General features: G+C 36.2%; 1 protein-coding gene across 1 annotated transcript in view; it reads left to right on the plus strand.

The window, feature by feature from the left end:
* LOC111424118 (limbic system-associated membrane protein-like) overlaps positions 1–21,241 on the plus strand; it is an 80,237-nt gene that overhangs the window by 43,065 nt on the left and 15,931 nt on the right. Inside the window, exons 3-5 of the mRNA XM_023057550.2 lie at positions 11,043–11,306; positions 16,152–16,283; positions 16,358–16,495. Coding sequence (XP_022913318.2) covers positions 11,043–11,306; positions 16,152–16,283; positions 16,358–16,495 — 534 coding nt within the window. The remainder of the gene's footprint in view (positions 1–11,042; positions 11,307–16,151; positions 16,284–16,357; positions 16,496–21,241) is intronic.

Raw genomic sequence — 21,241 nt, forward strand, 5'->3', positions numbered from 1 at the left:
CGGAATTCGTCACAACCACGTCATCAGCATGTTTTCTATCCTAAGATAATTCTTACATGAAAGAAATCATTTTAGGTTCTTTAAATAGCGGAAGTCAGTTGAAGGAGTTAATTAAATTCCAATGGCATTCTAATTTAATTAGTGTTTCCCTTATTTTTGATTTATAAAATTAATATTCAACCTGGTGAAGATAACAACGTTGCAAAACGCGAACGTTATGGAAGTTAAAGCAGCCGATACACATCGCCAACCTCAAACTAGAGATAGGCGTTTGGGAGATATACGGTGCATGTGGATGCAGAAGTTTGCTCACCGCTCACAAGAAACATGGTGCGAGAGATAGCGATATTACAGCGACAGGCAATACTGCATCTCATATCCCACAACGTACAACGAGGGTAAATCTACCGCACCTCGTATCAGCTCAACCACGTCTTTATAAATCCTTCAAGACATCCATTCTTTAAAACAAGAAAAAATCGATGACATATATCTAAAAGTTTTAAAGTTTTAATTAACTAATACCTTTTCCTTGTAGGTAAACACGATTTTTATTCCGAACAGGGATTCAGTGGTGGACTTTCTGGAATGTTGGGTAACTTCCTAAATTTAGAACCGCGCTCGACTACGACGTCCACATAAAATCCTTGCGGTTTATTGGAGTGGGCGATTAAATTTTAAAATTCCAGCACCTACAGTAGGACATGCCGTTGCAATGTCCGCCTATAAAGTTTATAATTTACCTCTAAAGCGTTCGGTATAACATTTAATAGCCCTCTGATGACCGGAGACACGTTTTAACTTTATTTTTGATAAAAAATCGTTTCTAATTAAAACATTCCGGAATATTCTCCGAATTTCCGGTCGATGTTCAATCCATAATCTCTAACTCTAAAAGATATATGAAAACATTACCCGTGATTAATTTAGATTTTACAATTAGTGTGACTCATTGTGACTCTCAATTAGTGTCCCTCTTTTATGTTCACATTCATATAACAGATTTAATCATAAGCTCCGTAAGAAGATGAGAAGGCAAAATGGCGTATACTAATTGCTAAAGCTCTTTCCTAAAACCTCATCCAAATTTTGGCATTGCATTAAAGAATAAATAAATATACCTAACTAAATATGAAACCACACAAAAATATATTCATTTAAGGGTTGGGTTGATTGTTGTTGGATAATCGACGACCAGTTCCGAAGTAATTTTCCGCGTTGAATCAGTATCCGAGCTTAGGATTAGACCTACACGTCAGGATTTTGAGATATTTGAGGTTATGTATGATACAAGAAAAAAGGTTTTTTTGTCTATTTTTAAAGTTATATGTGAGACACACAATATTATTTTGCTGTGCTCTGTGTATTTGATCTATAGTACTATCTTTACCAATCAAAATGCGCTCTCGTATGGTGCAGTATGATTTTTCAATTATAAGTTATGGCTATTATAAAATGTATTGAGTTGGAATCCAGCATATGGATCACTACTGTCAGATGCGAGGGACACACCAAATCTTGTATTGACCATGTGGCTCATCACGTTGAAGTGATCAACAGTAGTAGGCTAGCACAGATGTAGACAATTTTCCCTGATACCATCTTTCTATTTCTTTTATATCCTGATGGAAACGTTCCTCTTGCTCTCGCTAACATCGCCTAAATTGTCAGATGGCAGATAGAACGCTAATGTTTTTTTTTACAACCTTATAATTAGCAACATTATTATTGCCTAAAAAGCCATCTTTGAGGCATCTCTTTCACCCGAAATTATCACATTTTCAAAATTAGTAGTTTTTACTAATTCGCGAATCTGTGGCTCAACGAATATCCCTTCTTTTATTGTGGCAAGTTCGGATATTTATCTACAAGGTACTTAAAACAAGCACCATTTTTATTAAGCGTCTTTACAAATCGCTTCATTATTTCTAATTTGATATGAAGTGGGGATAGTAAGATCTTTTACGCATTAATCAATTGATCTTTGAGAATGTTTGGGTCTCCTGTTTCCTTCCAGGCAAGTAATAGGCTAATTCTATTTAACATAGCGCTATTGCTTATCTCTGCTATCCAATAAACATATAAATCATTGGTATTTTGTAAAACCCGACTGTTGTCCAAGAAGTATACCAGTAATTTTCAAATCTCCGTATATTCCATTTGTGCTGTTTATATTTAATAGGTTCAAGAATAGAAAAGTACCTAAAAAAGCTATTTTTCTTGTATATATCGCAAAATTCTGACGTGATCGTACAATTTGGTTCTACTCACTTCGGAAATGACTCTTAGCTGACCGACAAAAAAACATTGCAGATGAAAACATAGCTTTCCATCAATATTCTCCTTAATATCATGCATTTTGCTCCCTGATATCATTCATTTTATCTTCCTATATCGTATCTGCCCTTCATTAGCATCTAAGGGTGTCTCTCAACAACGTTCCTGATATCTCTCAAGATAATCCCAAACACTTTTCCGGCCTCCCTCGAGCTTTTCCATTATCTTTCAATCTCTTCATCTTTCAATAGTGCCGTTGATATCTCTGCTTAATATTCCTGATAACTCGCAATATCGTACCTAATATTATTACATGCTCATCAACATCGTCTTTCATATATCGCCCAAGATATTAAAATCACTATCTTGGCCCTCCTCAATGTTATCCTCGTCAGTTATTAACATCGTCCTTGGTGTGCTCCAATATCTTTGCTGGCCTTTCTCAACATCTGCTATGGCATCTTTTTATACTGTCTCTTACATGTTTTACCGCACATCTTGCCCATTTCAACATCTTCTCCATCATTTGTTAATATAGTTTTTGATGCCATCTCCAACATCTATTTGCATCGCGTTTGTTATTATCCAGTATGATTTCTGACATTTCTCAGCATAATTCCTAATATCTCTTACTACTATACTGATTTATCCCAACATTTTTTCCATCATCTATCAAAATCCTCCTTGATATTTCTCAATATTGTTTCTAGTGTTCTTTAATATTGCAACTCTACAATAGCATCCCTTAATATCGTGCTTACATTTCTTTGTATAATTCCTAACATCCCTCAATACTGTCTTAATTTACATTAACATCTATCAACCGCTGTATTTCCTTATTATTTTAATTTATTTAATGCTTGTGGGTATTTATTCGGACTAATTTTGAGTACGAGCATACTTTATTTTTAAATTGAACAAATTCGTTAAAAATTAAGTAATGAAACCTGTACATATAGATAGACACAAGCCTAGAGATAATCGCAATGGATTCGGGCACCCTCAAAGCGCAAAAGTTTAATGCTGTTTCAACACATACTAAAATATTTTACCAAATTTCGCTTGACTTCCAACCTAAAATTATAATCCCTAGTATAATCGCACTCTAACTATCCAAACCTCAGTTATTGTTGTTTATAGCAATAACGCGTATTGTCGCACGCCGGCTGTAATGGCTTGCTGACAATGAATAATAATCGAAGTTATGTCTGTGTAACGGCCCCTATATGCCTTTTGCGACCAAAACAGTTTAGCAGGAATATCGTGCCCATAATACACGCTTGTGGGAGCTGTATATCTTTGAACAGACAGCTGTTTATCGTCGAAACAATTTTGGATACAATATCAGGTGCATAATGCTAAAATTACATTTACAAAATCTATAGAAATTGCTTTAGTAGAACCTTAATAACGCAGCCGATGATAATGTTTCTCTTCAGTACATGCGAGTTTCAATGCATGATTTAACAAATAATGTGTTAATTTTATTCTTAAAGAGAATGTTAGTTAATATACTAGGTAATAAAGGAAATGACATGATATAGTGTTTCTATTTGGTGAATGGTAGAGACGCAATTCGGTTCATCATTAGATTCTCCACTATAAACTTCATTGCCATAGCTTCTGCGGTAATGGTTAAACTGTAATTAGTAGTTGTCTTACGGATAGCTAGCTGTTGACCAAGAGTTGGGCTCGGACGGAAACCGCCTGGCAGTTCGTGCCTTTAGGATTGTAGAGGGAATCCACAGGGGCGTAATATTGGTCCGAGATCTCGTCATTGTACAAGTGGAGGATATCACAGCTGATGTCGGCGAATTCTCATTCCCATAAAAAAAAGGTTTTCAAAAAGAAAGAATAAAATAACAAAGAGAAAAAGTACGATGAAACCGTTTAAGCGCAGGACAAAGAACCGTGACGGTTCGGTTTGCATAAATTTACATTCGTTCCCGACTAATTAGAGGGTGAACGGTGCGCGATCCGGTTAAACTGGTGGTAAAACACCAGGATTGACTTTAAAATTCTCAATAACAATTACGACTAATCGGTTAAATAAGGCGCAATAAGAGAAAACCATTTTGCTGTGACCGTTACGGTCAAATTTAAGTGTTCTTTGGGTAGACATTTTGGTGGAGCATTTTAGCCGGTTCGGGTGGCTTTTGGCGGCTGCGACCCTGCGATAATTAAGGGGATTCTTGTGAAACGGGACGTGAAGAGAAGGGCCGAAAATTTTGCGAACTAACGCCCTCCGGTTCAATTAATATTTAAGTCGACCATTAAGATGCACGAACCCGTTCCGACACGCAATAGGACCGACACGACGGTGGAACTTTTTTGTTTAATTATACCGTTGGGATTCAAGACGCTTGAACAAAAGGGGCCACGGCAAGAACTACCATCCCCGTTTGTTATTACTTATTCCAAACCCCATTAAATGCGGGTTTATAAGATAATCTTATGCTTTGAAGTGATTTTACGCAGAGTTATTAAAGTTTGAATACAGAATAATAAGATTGCATTTAGCTAATTTAATATTTAAATTGTTTTCTAAAAGCTATTTATGGTTAAAATTCAACAGGTTTCTACAATTGTTGTTGGAAATACGTGAAAAATAGTTTTGGTTAAATAAACACGACACCGATCGTTCAACTATTTGTACAAATACGAGTGATTTCGATCAGTTTGGTTAATGTGAAATCACGTATCAATTAAATAGCAACCCAACAAAAGCGTTTTTACGTATTTAAACAAACTCTGCAATTATTTACGGTTTATCCAGGACACGCGCCGGTCCTCGTTTTGTTGTTGAGTTAGAAAACATTGCGCGGAAATTCGCGAACGCCCTAATAAATAAACACAACTGAACAGAATAACATTAAAGCGTGACTCGCGTAAATCGCCATCACCTGTACAGTTGCGATAAAACCGTTGCGAGTAAGGGTCGTTTTGAAATTAATATACAATTCGTCGCTCAGCCTGACACAATTTATTATTTATGCCGATTTGCATATAATCTATAAATGCAAATGGTCGGCTAATGCGACGAAATTTTGGCGGAAGTGCTGGCTTTGAAGTACCCTTTTCCAATCCAATTCGATTTCGAGGATTACTAGAGATACGGCCACATTTAAAACGATATCCCATATTCCGTATAGTATCGTCAAAGCCCACTTCCGCTTACGGATGCAAGGGATGAAGTTAATTTAGAGACACGGCTGAGTTTTCAAACTACCCTTTTCCTGCAAACGAGTCGGGTTTGTATTTTGTTTATATTATATCGAAAAGTTTAATTAACCACTTTAACAATCTACATTTCTACATAGATACGTTATTTAACGTGAATTCAACTTAAATTTAATTAGGAGGATTAAAATTTTTAATTGAATTTGTAAAAAGTATAGTTCATGAATTAACAAAAATAAATTAAATAGGTGAACTCGTCTGGATACGTCCGAGCCAGATGCAAACTGCGGGAGTTCAATTAGTACTATAAGTAATTTAGTTTTCGAATAAAAGCTTTTGGCTTTCGTTACCATTTTAAATTAATATGTTTTCTCTTTATTAGTTTTAATGTTCTGAATTTTAACACCAAATTATGACATTTTAAATGTGAAGGTGAAATTAAAATAGGTTATTGACATTTTTGAAAAGAAAAAGGTCATAAAATACAGTAGTTTCTCCATTCACGCGGGGTTACGAACCACGAAAATTCCGCGTAAATTGATGTATTGAATTATATGGAATTAGGAGGGTTCGGTCGCTCACTGATAAGCCGACACTCGGCGACGTAGAAGAAGCAATCCAGAGCAATTTGTGACCGAAAGAGCTGCACAAGACAATCGAAGACATTTGGAAAAGTTAGATCATTCCTGATACATGGTGAACAGGCATCATCATCCCAGTATAAAAAAAAGGAGACAAGTTCGAATGTAGTAATTATATGGGAATTATAAGGGAATGAATGGTATTCATTGGAGAATACCAGTGTGGTTTTAGAAAGTCAAGAGGAACGATAGACCAAGTTTGAAGGTATCGAGATTGAAGGTATCCTAGGGAGAGAAAACATTGGACTCTTCATAAAGTCCCACGTCGAAGGTAAATTGGACATGTCATGAAAATGGCAAATCATTGGCTATCAAGAAGAATGTTCGAGTCTAACATAACAGTCGACCTCGAAATCGCTGCAGTGATGAACTGGAGCGGGATCTTCGATGTATGGCGGGAAAAATTGTAACGGCAGAACTTCAGAGATGGATGGCGCGGAGTCGTGAAGCAGGCTAAGGTTCAACTCGCGCTGTAACGCCGAAGAAGAAAGGAAGAAGGAAGAGGGTGGTTCGGTTCCAAGGATTAAGAATATGTTGAGTTTTAAAATACATTTATTCGAAATATATTATTATATAGGGTGAAAAATTGTTAAAGAAACATGTTATACACATGTTATACAATGGTACAACATGTTGTACATTGAAAAAGATAGGTAATAAAAATTTATTTAGAATACGGTACTCCAAATCATATGTTCAAAACATGTGTTGTGATAGCAACTTTTTTGCTATTTTTGTTGTTTAGTTAATAGATTTGTACGTTAATTATGGTGTATACAATTGCTGGAAGAGTTGAAATTGTGAGCCTTTTTTTTAATCATGAAATTGCCAATGAAATAACCTGCATCCTTATAGGTGTTCATCATAAGTACGTTCTAGAGTTGATACATAAGTTCCGAGAAACTGGATTGGTGGCTAATAAAAAAAGAAACCCTGAATGTGAATTTCCTGTGGTCAATGAACTCACAAACCTGGAAGTAATAGGGTGAGTTAGTGCAGATCCAACTGTACGTACAAGAAAAATAGCTGCAGTTACTAATGTTCCTAAAACAACTATTTAACGAATTCTGCAAAACTTTAAGTTCCATCCTTATAAAATAAAGTTAGTTCAAGAATTGAATGAATGCGATTATGACCGGCGTTTGCAATTTTGCGAAAATATTTCTCAAAAAATAAATGACAGTAGGTAATTTCTTTTAAATATTTGTTTTATAATTGTCGATACTGGTCAGATGAGAACCCTCACGTTTTCGTCAAACTCCACGAAAACTCAATGTTTTTGTTGGTAGTTTTGGAGATCGCATCATTGGACGAAATGTTGGAAGACTTGGTGTACCTTAATTGACATTGTTGAGAACGATGAAAGCTACTCGGAAAAACATTTATTTTTCAAGCAAGATGGTACTCCACCGCATTATGCCGTTGCTGTTAGGGAGTTCTTAGATAGAAACTTTCCCGGTCAATGGATAGGTCGAAGAGGTGCTGTAGAATGGCCAGCCAGATATCCAGACCTCTCCCCTTTAGATTTTTTTATAGGGGCATTTAAAATCAAAAGTTTATCCTACCAAGTGCGACTCGTTGGAAGAGTTACGCCAGCGCATTATTGATGAATGCAGGATAACAACCACTGAAATGCTGCAAAATGTTAGGCAAAAATTTGAACAAAATTTATACACTTGTATGGATTGGTGGTGCTAACTTTGAACATTTATTGCAACATCTATTAAAGCATTACGGATCTTACGTTATGCCTTTCCAAACTTCGTGTTCTATCAACATATCTGTTAGTCTTTCTCCAATTTTTAACAATAAATATTTTGAAAAGTAATATAGCTTGAAAAGTGTATTCGTTTTTTTCATCGCTGTCACTGCATTCATGATTATCATTAGTTCCTAAATCTGCCAGCTCTTCTTCTTTCAGTTCAGAATTATGTAACTCAAGTAGCTCTTCAATATCTGACAGTTGAAATCTGATAGCTTCTTTGATGGGACTACATTTGGCCAGATTTTACACCAGTTTTCAATTCATTTCGCGACTTCGATATTTTCTATGCAATTAGCAATGTTGTAATTTTTCCAGGATGGTGGTAAAGTTAGGTCTACATTATCTAGCAACTTCTTGAAAATTCTTCTAGTATAATATGCCTTGAATGTAGCTATAATACCTGGTCTGAAGGCTGAAGCAGAAAAGTTGTGTTTTCTAGAGTTCTCTTGAAAGCATTTTTTTTTCAAAAAATGTTGTAGAGCTTTGCTTTAGCTCTTACGAGTCCAGAGCTTAGAGTGACTCTTTTTTGAGTTTGATCCTCACCATAAAATCAACACGTTTTCAACTTTTTTCTCCTTTTCTAGAATACCTGACAAATTTTGACTGAAATTTCAACACTTTTTCGAATTTTGTCTTTATTTTCGCGAATAGTTCTTATACAAAAAATACCACGTAAATGGAGGGACTACCGTAATGCTAATGGTTTGCTTATTGCTGTTATTAAAATATCTATTTTCAATAGAAAATGAAACCGGCTTGAAAATGAGCTATTGAAGAGTGCATCGGACCGTTAGGGGTTGGAGCTTATTCGTTAAATCGCGAGCTTTTCAAGCTACCGATGCTGACAATGGTAGCTTCAGACGTGCCACTTTCAGTTAAATATCATTGAGCGGGTCGATTCGAAATCCTCGTCCTTTCGAATTGAATTAGGGAGGCGGGCTGAGAAGATTTCGCAGAAAAGTAGCATACGTTCCATGACCCCTGAACGAGCACCGCCTTATGGCCTCCAAAAAGAGATAGGGGCGGGGTCAAAGGTCGAAAGCTCATTTCGCTGGAATCGAGAGTTCTTACGGTGAATTTAATTTTCGCGCGCGTTGCACCACAGCGTTTGCAACGGCGGGGCTCTTTATTAATGCACGCGAAGAACCGGGCACTCCTTTCGGGATATGCAAAACCGTGAAACGTTATTTCGAGTTAACCGCCGCCGGTTGGGTAACTGCCGCCACCACACAACCCCCGCGGGAACCCGAAGGAATACCGGATTTACCTCTCGCGATTTGTGATTTACGATCCGATATTACGCTCGCGCGAGGTCGACTTGATCGGAATGATGAATTAACTCTACGCCGTCTTGTGGGGAAATTGCAAAATTACGAAATTATGTGTGAAGCCGTTTCGTCCTCCTATAAAACGTAAAAAAACGGTGACTTATAGTCCGGGCGTGACGTCGTATTATCACGGGAATTTATTGCGATTTTAATAGGTACGGTTGCGGCGGGATAAGCGCTGACCTGTTGGTCATTTTCTGGCGCCGTTTTCCGCTTCTATCTCGTCAAATGATCAACGGACCGTGGGCTTCCCTATTTCGAAATAGTAAAATCGCTGTCATACCGTTCTACAGACAAACTACGCTGTGTTGGATGTCCAAATGTGGATGTTCCTACGTATTACCAGAACGTGTATAGGTAGGAAAATATGGGCGAACTTTATAGGTGCTGACACCGGTCGACGTTCGGTTACACGTCAATAAATCGCACACACCGTTACAAGTAACATCGCCGACCCAGATACGACAAACTACATTCCAACATGAGTTGCGGATTTCGCCCTTGACAACAAACACAATAATAAGGAGGATCATGATATTTTATTTTAGGTGTTTTATTTTTTTTGATAGTTTGCAGCAGGAAATTGTTAGCGTGGAAAAATTCGCAAAAATCAATCTACGAAACGGATTTATTACAAACATAAATGTCTTTGTGTGCAGCCGTTTCAGGCAAAATCCGATACTGCACATTGTTGCGCAGTACGCTATTGTATGTATATATGTAAAGTTGCAGCCAAAGCTGAGGACTAACTCGTAAAACTGACGGATTTTATGATCTGTTCTATCATGCAAAACTATAAAAAAATAATAGACAACAAACAAAAAAAATTTAATTAAAAATAAAAAATAAACGACAGTGTTACGAAGCAGATATGGAAATAATCGAGTAATTTTCATAAATTAATGTTAAATTTCATCATCAGGATGGATTTTAGAATAGCGGTTAGGCCGTATTATTTATATTATTTCCGTGGTTCTCATCGAATTTTTGATTTTCCAAATAGCGGTTATTAATGACCTTCTCTTCCGCTACCACAATGGTCGCATTATAGCGACAGGGCTTTATTTATAATTCCATCCAGAGCTTACACGATCAACTACGCAATCGGATATACGCGTCAACGGTAATTATACAATTTCAGGAATATTGTTTTACATCGACGTTCATTAGCGATGCTAATGTATTAAATGAACGCATACGGTATATTTGTAAACTAACCGATTTAAATGCAGGTTACGAAATAAAAAAAGCAAGATATTTGTTTTATGCGATCAATCTAAATGGTCGATTTTGTAATTTTCCCCCAAACCCGGCGTTATTTACAGCTGTTTGCCGACAGGACACGATCGGAGCGATAATTTACAAACAAACTAACGGATGGCAACGTAAATTACACAATTTCGTTAATTTTATTTTATATCGTCGGTCATTACTGGGCACCGCGACGCTTTTCAGGCCCGGCGGAAAAGCCCAATATTCAATTAGGGAGTGCCGCTGCCGACGATGTGTTTGTCCGGGCAAATATGGAAAGCGCAGCATTGTAAATGCTGTTTTACCCGGCCTCACATCGCTGCTTGTTTTGACGTAATCGATAAATATCACTCTAGGTTGGAATAATTCGCCATATTTATTCTTTTATAGTCATTTTAAATGTGTCTGCAATAACCACTTTGATATCGACTGAACGCAGATCCCACATTTTATGCAGAACAACATTCCTAACGCGCATAATTTATTACATTTTCATGGAAATTTTCATTTAACAAAAATGTTGAAGTAAAACAATCGATGCAATCTTCCAACGAATCAATGATAATCATAAATAAACTAACCTTTATAATTTCGTTTCAGGATTCGCCATCGCCACGGACTCACAGGGTGAAGTGATAAAGAAGTTGGGCGACTCTTTCATAATTAATTGTAAAGACAATAGTAGCAGATTGGTTACTTGGCGAGGACCGAAAGGTCCTTTGGGACCCAATACAGAACCTAACGTTGGTTTTGCATCTTACGGCCTATCCTTGTACTTTACTAAAGTCACCAAAAGCTTCAGTGGCGTGTACACGTGCAGTTCTGAATCTGAAATCATTAGAACTGTGCATCTTATAGTTCAAGGTAAGTTATTTTATGGATCTAATCAGTTTACAAGCTTCATCAAAGCGTAAATTACACAACGTGGCATTTAACATGATGTGCTAATATAACTTCAATAAAACTTTTTGAAACAACTTGATATTAAGCGAAAATTTATAAAATAATGTAAAGTTTGTGAATATTTTTAAATGTTAGGATCTACTATATACAAACTGCTTACTGTCATAATACCAAATAAGGTAGAAAACAAATTCTAATAGACACTGGCTAAAAGTAGCGTATAGAAGAAGATAAAGTTGTATTGGAATGAATATTACAGTGTTATGTATACATGGCTGATTGAAATACGGAAAGGAAGAACGAATAGGTAGAATCGCTAATCTGGAAAGGCTGAAGATAAGGGGACAAAAATAAGCGATAGAGCAAATAGAGATGGTGTTGCACTATGAGACGTATAAGTATTTCAGAATTGCTCAAGCAAAAGACAGAACAGATGATAATTACAGACAATGCCATAAAAGAATTCGAGGAGAGACTGAAAAAGTTGCTTAAGGCATAACTAACCAGCGCCAATTTATCTATCCGCCTTTACGAACAGAACAATTTCAGCTTAATTTTTAATACCAAAGGTGATTGAAATCGAGATGCCATTAGCCGAAACATCAGGATGATTCTAACGAGATATTGAATGTACCGTTCTAAAAGCTGAATGGTTAGAACATCATAAGAAAGAAGGGAGAAAGAGACTACTATCCGTGCCAAAAGTCAAGCCGAAGTCTTTAGAGATTAATATTTTCGCAACCACTCGATGAAAAAAATTGAGGTACAGTTTGTTGTAATTACTGGACATTTCTACGTAATATATAATATGAATTTGAACATTTTCGGCACCGCAGTTTTCTTTTTATCGCCAGGCAAATGATGAAAGTACCCGATTTTTGAGGGTGCTGGCAACTTTATACACTTTGCGATTTTTTTTTCAAAAACTATTCTACCAACAAATTTCAAATTTGAACAAGTGGTAGAATGATGTGTTTTTAATGAAGGGTATATTTTATTTTTTTAATATTCCCTATAGTTTGCGGAAAATCGCGGTTTAATAAGATGCGGTTATGTCAAAAACGGCTGGGTGGATTTTAACGCGGTTTTTTAAGCTATGTTGGGAGAGGGGGGTTTCGTAAACTCGAAAAAGATAGTACGTTCCAGACAGGACGTCGCGCCTTTATTTTACCTACATAATGAAATAAAGGGGCGACGTCCTGTCTAGAACACACCAGCACAATCTTTTCCGATTAGATGGAACCTCGAAAGTCGGATACTTTTTTCATTTAACTCGCGATAAAAAGAAAGCCGCAGAACCGAAAATTTTTAAATTCACATTTCAAATTCACAAAAATGAAGAAATATTTCAACGAAATGACGACAAAGAATAGTATTCACTAAAAGATTATGAGGTTGGACATGAGTCTACTAAACTTACATAACATAAATGCTGATGATGTAATGATTGGAGTATAACAAAGACTAAACAACTAAAAGATTAAGGCACTGCATAAACATGATATTTCGCCAGAATCTCATAATGATCTTGAAGCGTAGCAAGTAATATTACCGAAAACGTATTATGAAGACACTTAATTTAGACAACGATTGGTACCCAATTTATTGCGACAAATTGGTGAACATACAAGATATAACATCGGATTGTCAAATGTTGATAAAGAAAGTACAATACGCGATACAATAATGTGACGAAATTATGTAGCAGCAATCGCTCAAAGAAAGCAGTCAATGAACATCAGTAATCTAAACCTTGTAATCTCCCTTTACACCTTCCCTGACACTTCCGTGACATAAGTTACTACACCCCTTTCCGTTCTACCAGTCTTGAATAATATTTTGACTTGCTTTCTGAAGTCATCCCAAGCTATCCCAACCCCTTGCTTCACGTTTTTACTCCGCAACTGTTCTAACATAACCCCCTTGCTCATCTCACTGTCCACACCATAGAGTATCACCTTAGGCCACACCATGGCTGGTTCTCACATCGTTACATCCTGCCTCTCGACCTTCTCCTTTACCAATTCATCATCCCTCCTCGAGTCTCCCTATATTAATATCCTCTTCTTTTTCAGCCCGGTTATCCTTTTCAACTTTACCTCCTTCCATGTGTCTTCTTTTTCTAGCTTCTTCACCACATCATTCTTCCGTTCCGCGCTATCCACGATATTGGATAGAACTACGATAATGTTCTTGCTCGCGCCCTTTCCCACGCCCAGCTTTCCAGAAGAGTATATCTTGGTCGCAGAAACATATTCTACACAAAAGCTTTATCTACAGTTAGTCACATAGTACGGGTTTGTGAAATAGGTGCGGTTGATGATAGAACTGGAAATAAAGCAAATTCGGAGTAAATTGTGCAACGAATAAGCGCTAAATGTGGTTACTATTGATCATCATATAGCCATGCATTTATCAAAGTGCGATCGTTTCCCGTCGCAAACATTTCATCCAAGCTTTCGATTCGAGTCGTTTCTCGTCTGATGGATAAAAAAAGCAACTTTAATCGTTTCCCATTGCGAAAGTGTTACATAAAACCGAAAACCAAATTGGTTTTCATTCCTAACTTTAAATCAAGTAAATTTAATAGAGAAGTTTAAACTACCAACAACAACTTTTACAATTTGCAACGACCGTCTCGTTGTATGTAGGTTTACAAATTATTACTGTTCATTTATCTTTCTCTGTAACCTATTTACTTCTATCCTTTCTTCGACGGGTTAACATTGGAATACAGAGTCTAAACGATTTTCCGAAATCCCGAATTTCACTGAAAAGGTATTTATTGGAATAAACCGCCCAAAAACTCTCCCATACAAATTTAACCCATTTAAAGCGCAATAAATGTTATAATAATGTATTAAAATCCAACTCATTTAAACCAGTTAATTTGGTGATTTAACGAAACATTTTTGGAATATCATAAAAAAATGTTTCATTTAAAATAGATCGTTATAACACAGTCGAAATTTCATTTATAATTCAAAGTTACCTGTGGTACATACTGTAATAATATTGCTACTAACAAACATTAAACTTTGAGTATTAAGTACACATTAAACATATACCAATTTCCTGATTTTCAAAGTAATTAATACTGCAATACCGATTTTGAAATTTGAATCGATATTGACGGCCTTAACTAAAACTGTTTATCGTGCTCGTTCGAAGAGAATGCGGTTGAACCGAAATAAATTGATTTATTTTCGATTCGGTTCATGTTTTTGTTCCATCAAAAATGACCGTTTTTTTTTATTTCCGTATTTTTTTTGTATAGTTCCGGTTCGATACCCGGATACTACCATTAAATATTTGCTCAAACAAGTGGTTTATAAAAGTTGGGGCTCAAGCTGGTTTTCCAGAGAATGATTAAAATATGTAGTTTCAAATTCAACAATAACGTTTAATAGCAAAAAAATTGTTTTAAATTTGTTCGAAATTCACAGAATGGACTGTTTTTGTTTATGATCTTCACTCTAAATTAATAAAGTAAATTAATAATCGACTATAATCTATTAATTCTTGGTTTTTAATTAAAATATTATTTATCAATCATTGTTTATGGTAGCATAATTATGTATTGTGATGTAATTACATAATTTGAAATCGTATTTCGAAAACGTTTCGATCAAGAATAATCCTCACAACAGGGACTCTCGATATGGCGCTTGTCCTGGGGGCATTTGAAATATAGATGACGTCGATTGAACTCGGTTACCAAGCGTATCGATGGGCTATTTGTTGCCTGGAAATAAAAATGAGTAAAAGATTAGCCTACCGAGGCGCAGATCGGCACTAATCCTACCGCTCTCTATCATCGCTAATGCAGCCTTCAATCAAAATTTTACTTCGCGCGCGATCGCATTTCAATCAATTGCCGTTTTGACACCCTAATACTGAAGTGTGTTCCACTCCTACCTACCCCAAAAGCCTGTTCATTCATTTCGAATCGATGATTTTTTTTCTCTTTTCCACTTTAAACTTGAATCGAAACGCATTGTTTTATTTTTTTATCGTTTATGACAGCTATAGTATCTGTTATTGTTGAACTTTCAATATTGATTTAAAACTCAACCACAACAAAGATCTATAATTGGTTATTATTTCTAGTCAAATCAATTTTGGGCGACATATTATGGAACAATATGTAATAATAGGGATTATTAATGTAAACAATATTAATTGTATTGCTGCAATTAACTAGGAGAGCTTTAGAATAAGCCCCGTTATACAAGATATCTTGCTACGGTGCACTTACCACTCAACATCATACGAATGCAATCACGTGTGGTACTCCATTAGATTTGGCTCAATAAACTCATGCATATTCCAGGCCACTTAATGGTCGAGAGTATTGAGTTATTTCAATTCTCTCGAATTGGTTATCTAAATATGTAATAATACTCTACCAACAAAAAGTAATTGAAAAATTTTAAATTCCACCTTTAATAATACTGAATAAAATCTGAATAATTCAAATTTGTCAACGAGTTTGAAATAGCTTTGATAAATTTTAAAATATCGACAAGCCATCTACGTCAACTTCGACGTAGTGGTAAATAGCTTAATACCTGGGATAGTTAGGCGGAAAATCGCAGAGAATCTGTAAAGCCGCGTTCTACGATAGGTACCTGCCCAGTGGTCGGGAACTTTACCATAGTCGGGGTAGCCGAACTATTTCACAACTGAATTCCATAGAACGGTTTGTCCCAAAGCGACAAGTTTTGCGGCCGGATTTAAGATGCCAACGTCGACTACTACTTCGCTTGCGCGTTTCGTAACTAATTAGCTAATTTCGTTTCGTAGATCCGCTAAGTTTCGTCGACACGTCTCCAACTCAAATCGGAGAAGAGAAGAGGGATGTCACTTTAAGGTGTGAAGTTCAGGGCGGTGACAATCCCACCATAACATGGTCAGTGATTGGTGGCGAGCTTAAAGGTAAAAACGTTTTTATTTTTGTTTGTATTACGTAGAATGTTGTGTGCTAAACAGGAAATTGTTGGTTGTTACAGGACCGAAATTTGAGGTAATAGGCGATGGGTTGCTTATTCGCAATCTCTCCTGGCGGGACCCAAAAGATTATATATGCAAAGCCACACAAGAGAATACCGGGGAAGTAAAGGCTAAAGAGATCCGGCTCAAAGTTCTGCGTAAGTAACACGCAATTCATTCGCTTTGTAGCGTTAATCCGACCCTGTTTCGCTGATTAAACGACGCCAACTGCGCACTGCAGCTCTTTGTCAAATTTTATGGGACGGTTATTTCACTCAAACAGCCCGTTTAGTACAGGACATTCCAAATTTCGGACTCTTGTTTCAGTATCGATTGTCCAGCCGCGTATAATTTCCATTCGCTACCCATTACTGTAATTATTTGTCATTGCGCGAACCGGAAAATCGTTTTCTACATCACAGTTTATTGCCCAGAGTAATAGCTCAAGAAGACGAAGCAAAGGAAACATTTGAAAAACGGTCACAATCGCAGTTCTCTCTTCGCCCGTCTGTATTGGACAGTGAAACGAGAGAACTTCTGGGGAAGGAAATGGAAATTAAAGACAGGGACGTGCTCGGGGTAAATTATTGCTTTTAACGGATTATTTCTCTGTAGCTAATTCTGCGTCGTCTTCTCTTGTAGAAAAGCGGGTGTACGGCAACGATTATTCCGGCTAACGTGCACGTAATTCCGTTTCGCAAAAACCGTTCACTCGGGATACTTAAATCGCAAAGCGCGACGTCAATGTCGGTCGTCCGGGATTCAAAACAAGGATACTGTCCCAATGGAACACGACATGCATTATTTATCGGCGGTCGCTCAACATCTCTTTCTACGTTGTAGTAGATAGTTTCAATATCCTCGCTTTGTACCACCCAATTTGCCTATACTCGTATACTTTTCGTGTTTCCAGCTTTCAAGGAAACACTACTCCTTGAACTATGTTTAACTTAAAAAAAGTCAAACTGTCCCTTAAGAAGTCTGTATAAAACTATAGAAGAAAATAAGTTAATAACATTATCCACAGAATAACCAACTTATTGGCCTTCCGATATGTCAAAAGTACCCGATCTGATTGACTCTGTGTAATTAAGAGGATTTCTACAAATTACTTGAAAATATACCCGTATTTTGACCTTTCATCCGACCGCTCATCATCCGTTGTCGGCGTAGACATGAAAATAGACTGCGTACCCAAGTCACCTAACTTTACAAATAAAATGATTAATTGGACTATCTTCCAGAATACGATTGTTAACTCAATAAACTTGGATATTCCTCTCAAAAATGAAACGGACATCGAAAACGCGATAAATGACTTCACAAAATGTATTCAAAAAGCTGAATGGATATCGACTCCCCAACCCAAGCATCATAATAAAATAATTCATTATCCACGCGATATTAACAAGATGATTGGAGAGAAGAATATTAAGAAATACCTGACAGACAACTCGATCGCCTGATACTAAAACAAAACTGAATAGGGCTACTCGTCTGTTGAAATAAGCTCTAAAATGTTTTAAAAACGAAAACATTAACCATTTTCTTAGTAATCTCTCTAATGATAAGGAAAGCAATTACTCAATAACAAATAAACTTAAATACCAACAAATTGTTAATACGTCCATTAAAAAAAGTGGTGGTTACTAGGCAAGAAGTAACAAAGAGAAAGCAAACACCTTTGCGGATCACCTGCGTAACGTCTTTCAACCTTACCCAGAGTTATCCTAGCATAAAAAACTAAATATAACTTCATTGGGCGCCTCTATGTAATAAGTCCACCGATAAAAAAATCTTATAAATGGATTGGTTCTCAAACATATTCCACGCTTATCTTCAACGCAATCGCAAAGATCACTCCCCATACAATGGTAGGTGTCCCAGATAAGTATGGTGCGGAAACCAAATAAAATCACGGTAGACGTGACTTAATACCGCCCAATAAGTTTACTTCCATTGCTTTCGAAGATCAAAAAGCTCTTATTGGAGAGATTTCAGAGCATCATAATAAACAAAAAGTTAATTCCTAACTATCAATTTAGGTTTAGAAAACAGCATGGTGCACAGAGTAGTGAGAGGTGGCCTAGAGGCCAAAAAATATTGTACAGCAGCTTTTTTAGACGTGTCGCAGGCTTTCGACGGAGTATAGCATTACAGTCTTATTCCCAAACTTAAAACTTATCTACCTTATGTATAACCTATGTACCTTACGTATGTACACTATTGGAATCATATCTGACGGAGAGATACTTTCTCATTAAACAAAATGACGGATATTCGCCGCTGCTACCGATACATGCTGGAGTTCCTCAAGGTAGTATTTTGGGGCCTACCCTATATCTTCTATACACAGCCGCATTGCCTACAACAAACAACACTATGATTGCTACATACGTGGATTACACTGTAGTTATGGCTACTCATACATCTCCTGAAATGGCATCCCAAAACCTATAATATTATTGATGCTGGAACATTCGCTCATATCACATTCACTCTGAAAAAGGGATTCTGTTCTACTGTTACATTAAACAATCCTCCATTACCTATTCAAAATGAAATCAAATACCAAGGAATTTGCGTGGATCATCGCCTAACCTGGAAAAAACGTATTTGGCCCAAACGGCTTCAACTATTACAGTTATACAGGAAAATGCACTGGTTTATGAATAGAAAGTCACAACGCAGCCTAAACAATAAGTTGCTTATACAGGGTGATTTATTAGCTCACCATCAAACTTTGACATATGATAGCTAATCTAATTACAAAAAAAAAATGTTAATAATAATAATAATGCCTTTATTAATAGAAACAACAGAAAAAAAAAGATTACAAATGTGCGCAGGGCGGAGTTAGGACCATAGTCCTCTCTACCACCCAACCCTGCGTTAAAAAAAAAATAATAATAATAATAATGAACATATTATGTCCTATTTTAATTATTTACGAAATTATATCACTTTAAAGTTTTCTGCAGCGAATTTATTAATAGTCAGTAAAATCAAACATTCAACAAAAACAAAGTTGTCATTGTAATATGTCAGTTTGCTGTAAGGTTTAATTATTACATACAAGAAGAAACTCAAAATATACGCTTATAGCACTGAAGAGTATGCTGATATAATTTTCATGTATGGTTTTTGCAATGGAAATGCTCGACAATCAGTACGAGAATATCAAGAAATTTTCACAGCGTCATTAGCCATATTATTCAGTTTTTAGTGATTTTTTCAGAAGACTTCGAGAAACAGGTAATCCTGCTCCAGCAAAAGCTATTCGATCGCATGTAGTTAATGTAGAGGATGAAGAAGTTGTAATTGATGCTGTCATTGATAATCCTTTCATCAGCACTCGAAGAATAGCACACAACATATATGTAAGTCAAAATTTTGTAAACAGAATGTTCAAGCTCTACAGCCAGGAGATAATCAGTAACGGTTAGCATTTTGTGAATGGTTATTGCTTCAACATGCCCAAAATAATGACTTCATTTGAAATGTTCTCTGGACAGATAAATCATGTTTTACACGAGATGATATAAATAATTACCATAATGAACATATCTGGGCATTACAAAATCCGCATGCGATTAGACCAAGGAAATTTCAACAATGTTTCAGCATCAAAGTTTGGGGTGGAAAATTTAACAATTTACTATGTTTGCATGTACTTGATGGACGTTTGAACGCTGTAAATTACAGGTCTTTTTTTTGAAAAATACACTTTTTGAATTATTTGAAGATGTAATTCAAAATATGTGGTACTAGCACGATAGTGCCCCACCTCATCGCGGAAGAGTAGTTGTCGAGTGATTAAACCAATATTTTTCAAACAAGTGGATTGGTAATAATGGTCCATTTGCTTGGCCACCTAGCTGCCCCGACCTTAATCCATTAGATTTTTACGTATGGGGTCATATGAAACAAATTGTGTATCAAGTGGAAATTAACACACGAGAACAGTTATTAAACAGTATACAAATGGCTGCTACTGAAATAAGAAATCTGAATGTATTCTAGCAAAAGGAGGCTATTTTGAACAATATTTGTAATATTTATGTCTTTAAAAAGTGTAGCATTTAACTATGATATAAGAATTAAAACTTTAAAGTGTTATAATTTCGTAAATAATTGAAATAGGACATGTGTTCATTAACATTTTTTTTTGGTAATTGGATTAGCTATCATATGTCAAAGTTTAATGGTGAGCTAATAAATCACCCTGTATATACCGGGTATTTACTATAAATACTTCAATTACGGAGCACCGTTAACGAATTAAATATTTTACAGTTTCTGTGATTTCAGTCTAAAGTCCTTCGTCAAATATGTAACGCACCTTGGTTCATACTAATTACATCTTACATCAAGACCTCAATATGCTTACTGTAAAAGAAGTATTTACCCAGCGAAGTTGCAAAAATCTGTTGCGCCGGGCAACTATTAAAAGATTGAAGCGAAAGGACCTACCAGAACTATCCATGTCGGAATAAAGAGCGTACTAACCATGCATTAACATGGTTTTCTTTTGGACCTACTTTTGAGCGGGTTCCTACCGTGTTATTATTGTTATTATTTTTCTTGTGGTGTTAAACATATTGTTTATTGTTGTTGTATGCGATAGATTGCAGTAGCAAAAGGAAAATTAAAAAAAACTCTCCCTTAAACATCAATGTATTGATATTAAATAACATTGAAAAATGTTAATTATATTCGTAACATTATACTTTATCGGAAATTTGAGAAAACCGAAATTGCCTTGAAATTCAACAAATGGTTCATGTAATCGATATTGTCTGGATTCGTGATCAGTTCAAGATAGCTCAGTTAAGTAAAACCTGATAAAGATTAGAAGGCACATTGAAAGCCGGCTATTGACCTGGCTGAAGTAATATGACCCG

The sequence above is a fragment of the Onthophagus taurus genome, chromosome 11, assembly GCF_036711975.1.
Source record: "Onthophagus taurus isolate NC chromosome 11, IU_Otau_3.0, whole genome shotgun sequence".
NCBI classification, from domain to species: Eukaryota; Metazoa; Arthropoda; class Insecta; order Coleoptera; family Scarabaeidae; genus Onthophagus; species Onthophagus taurus.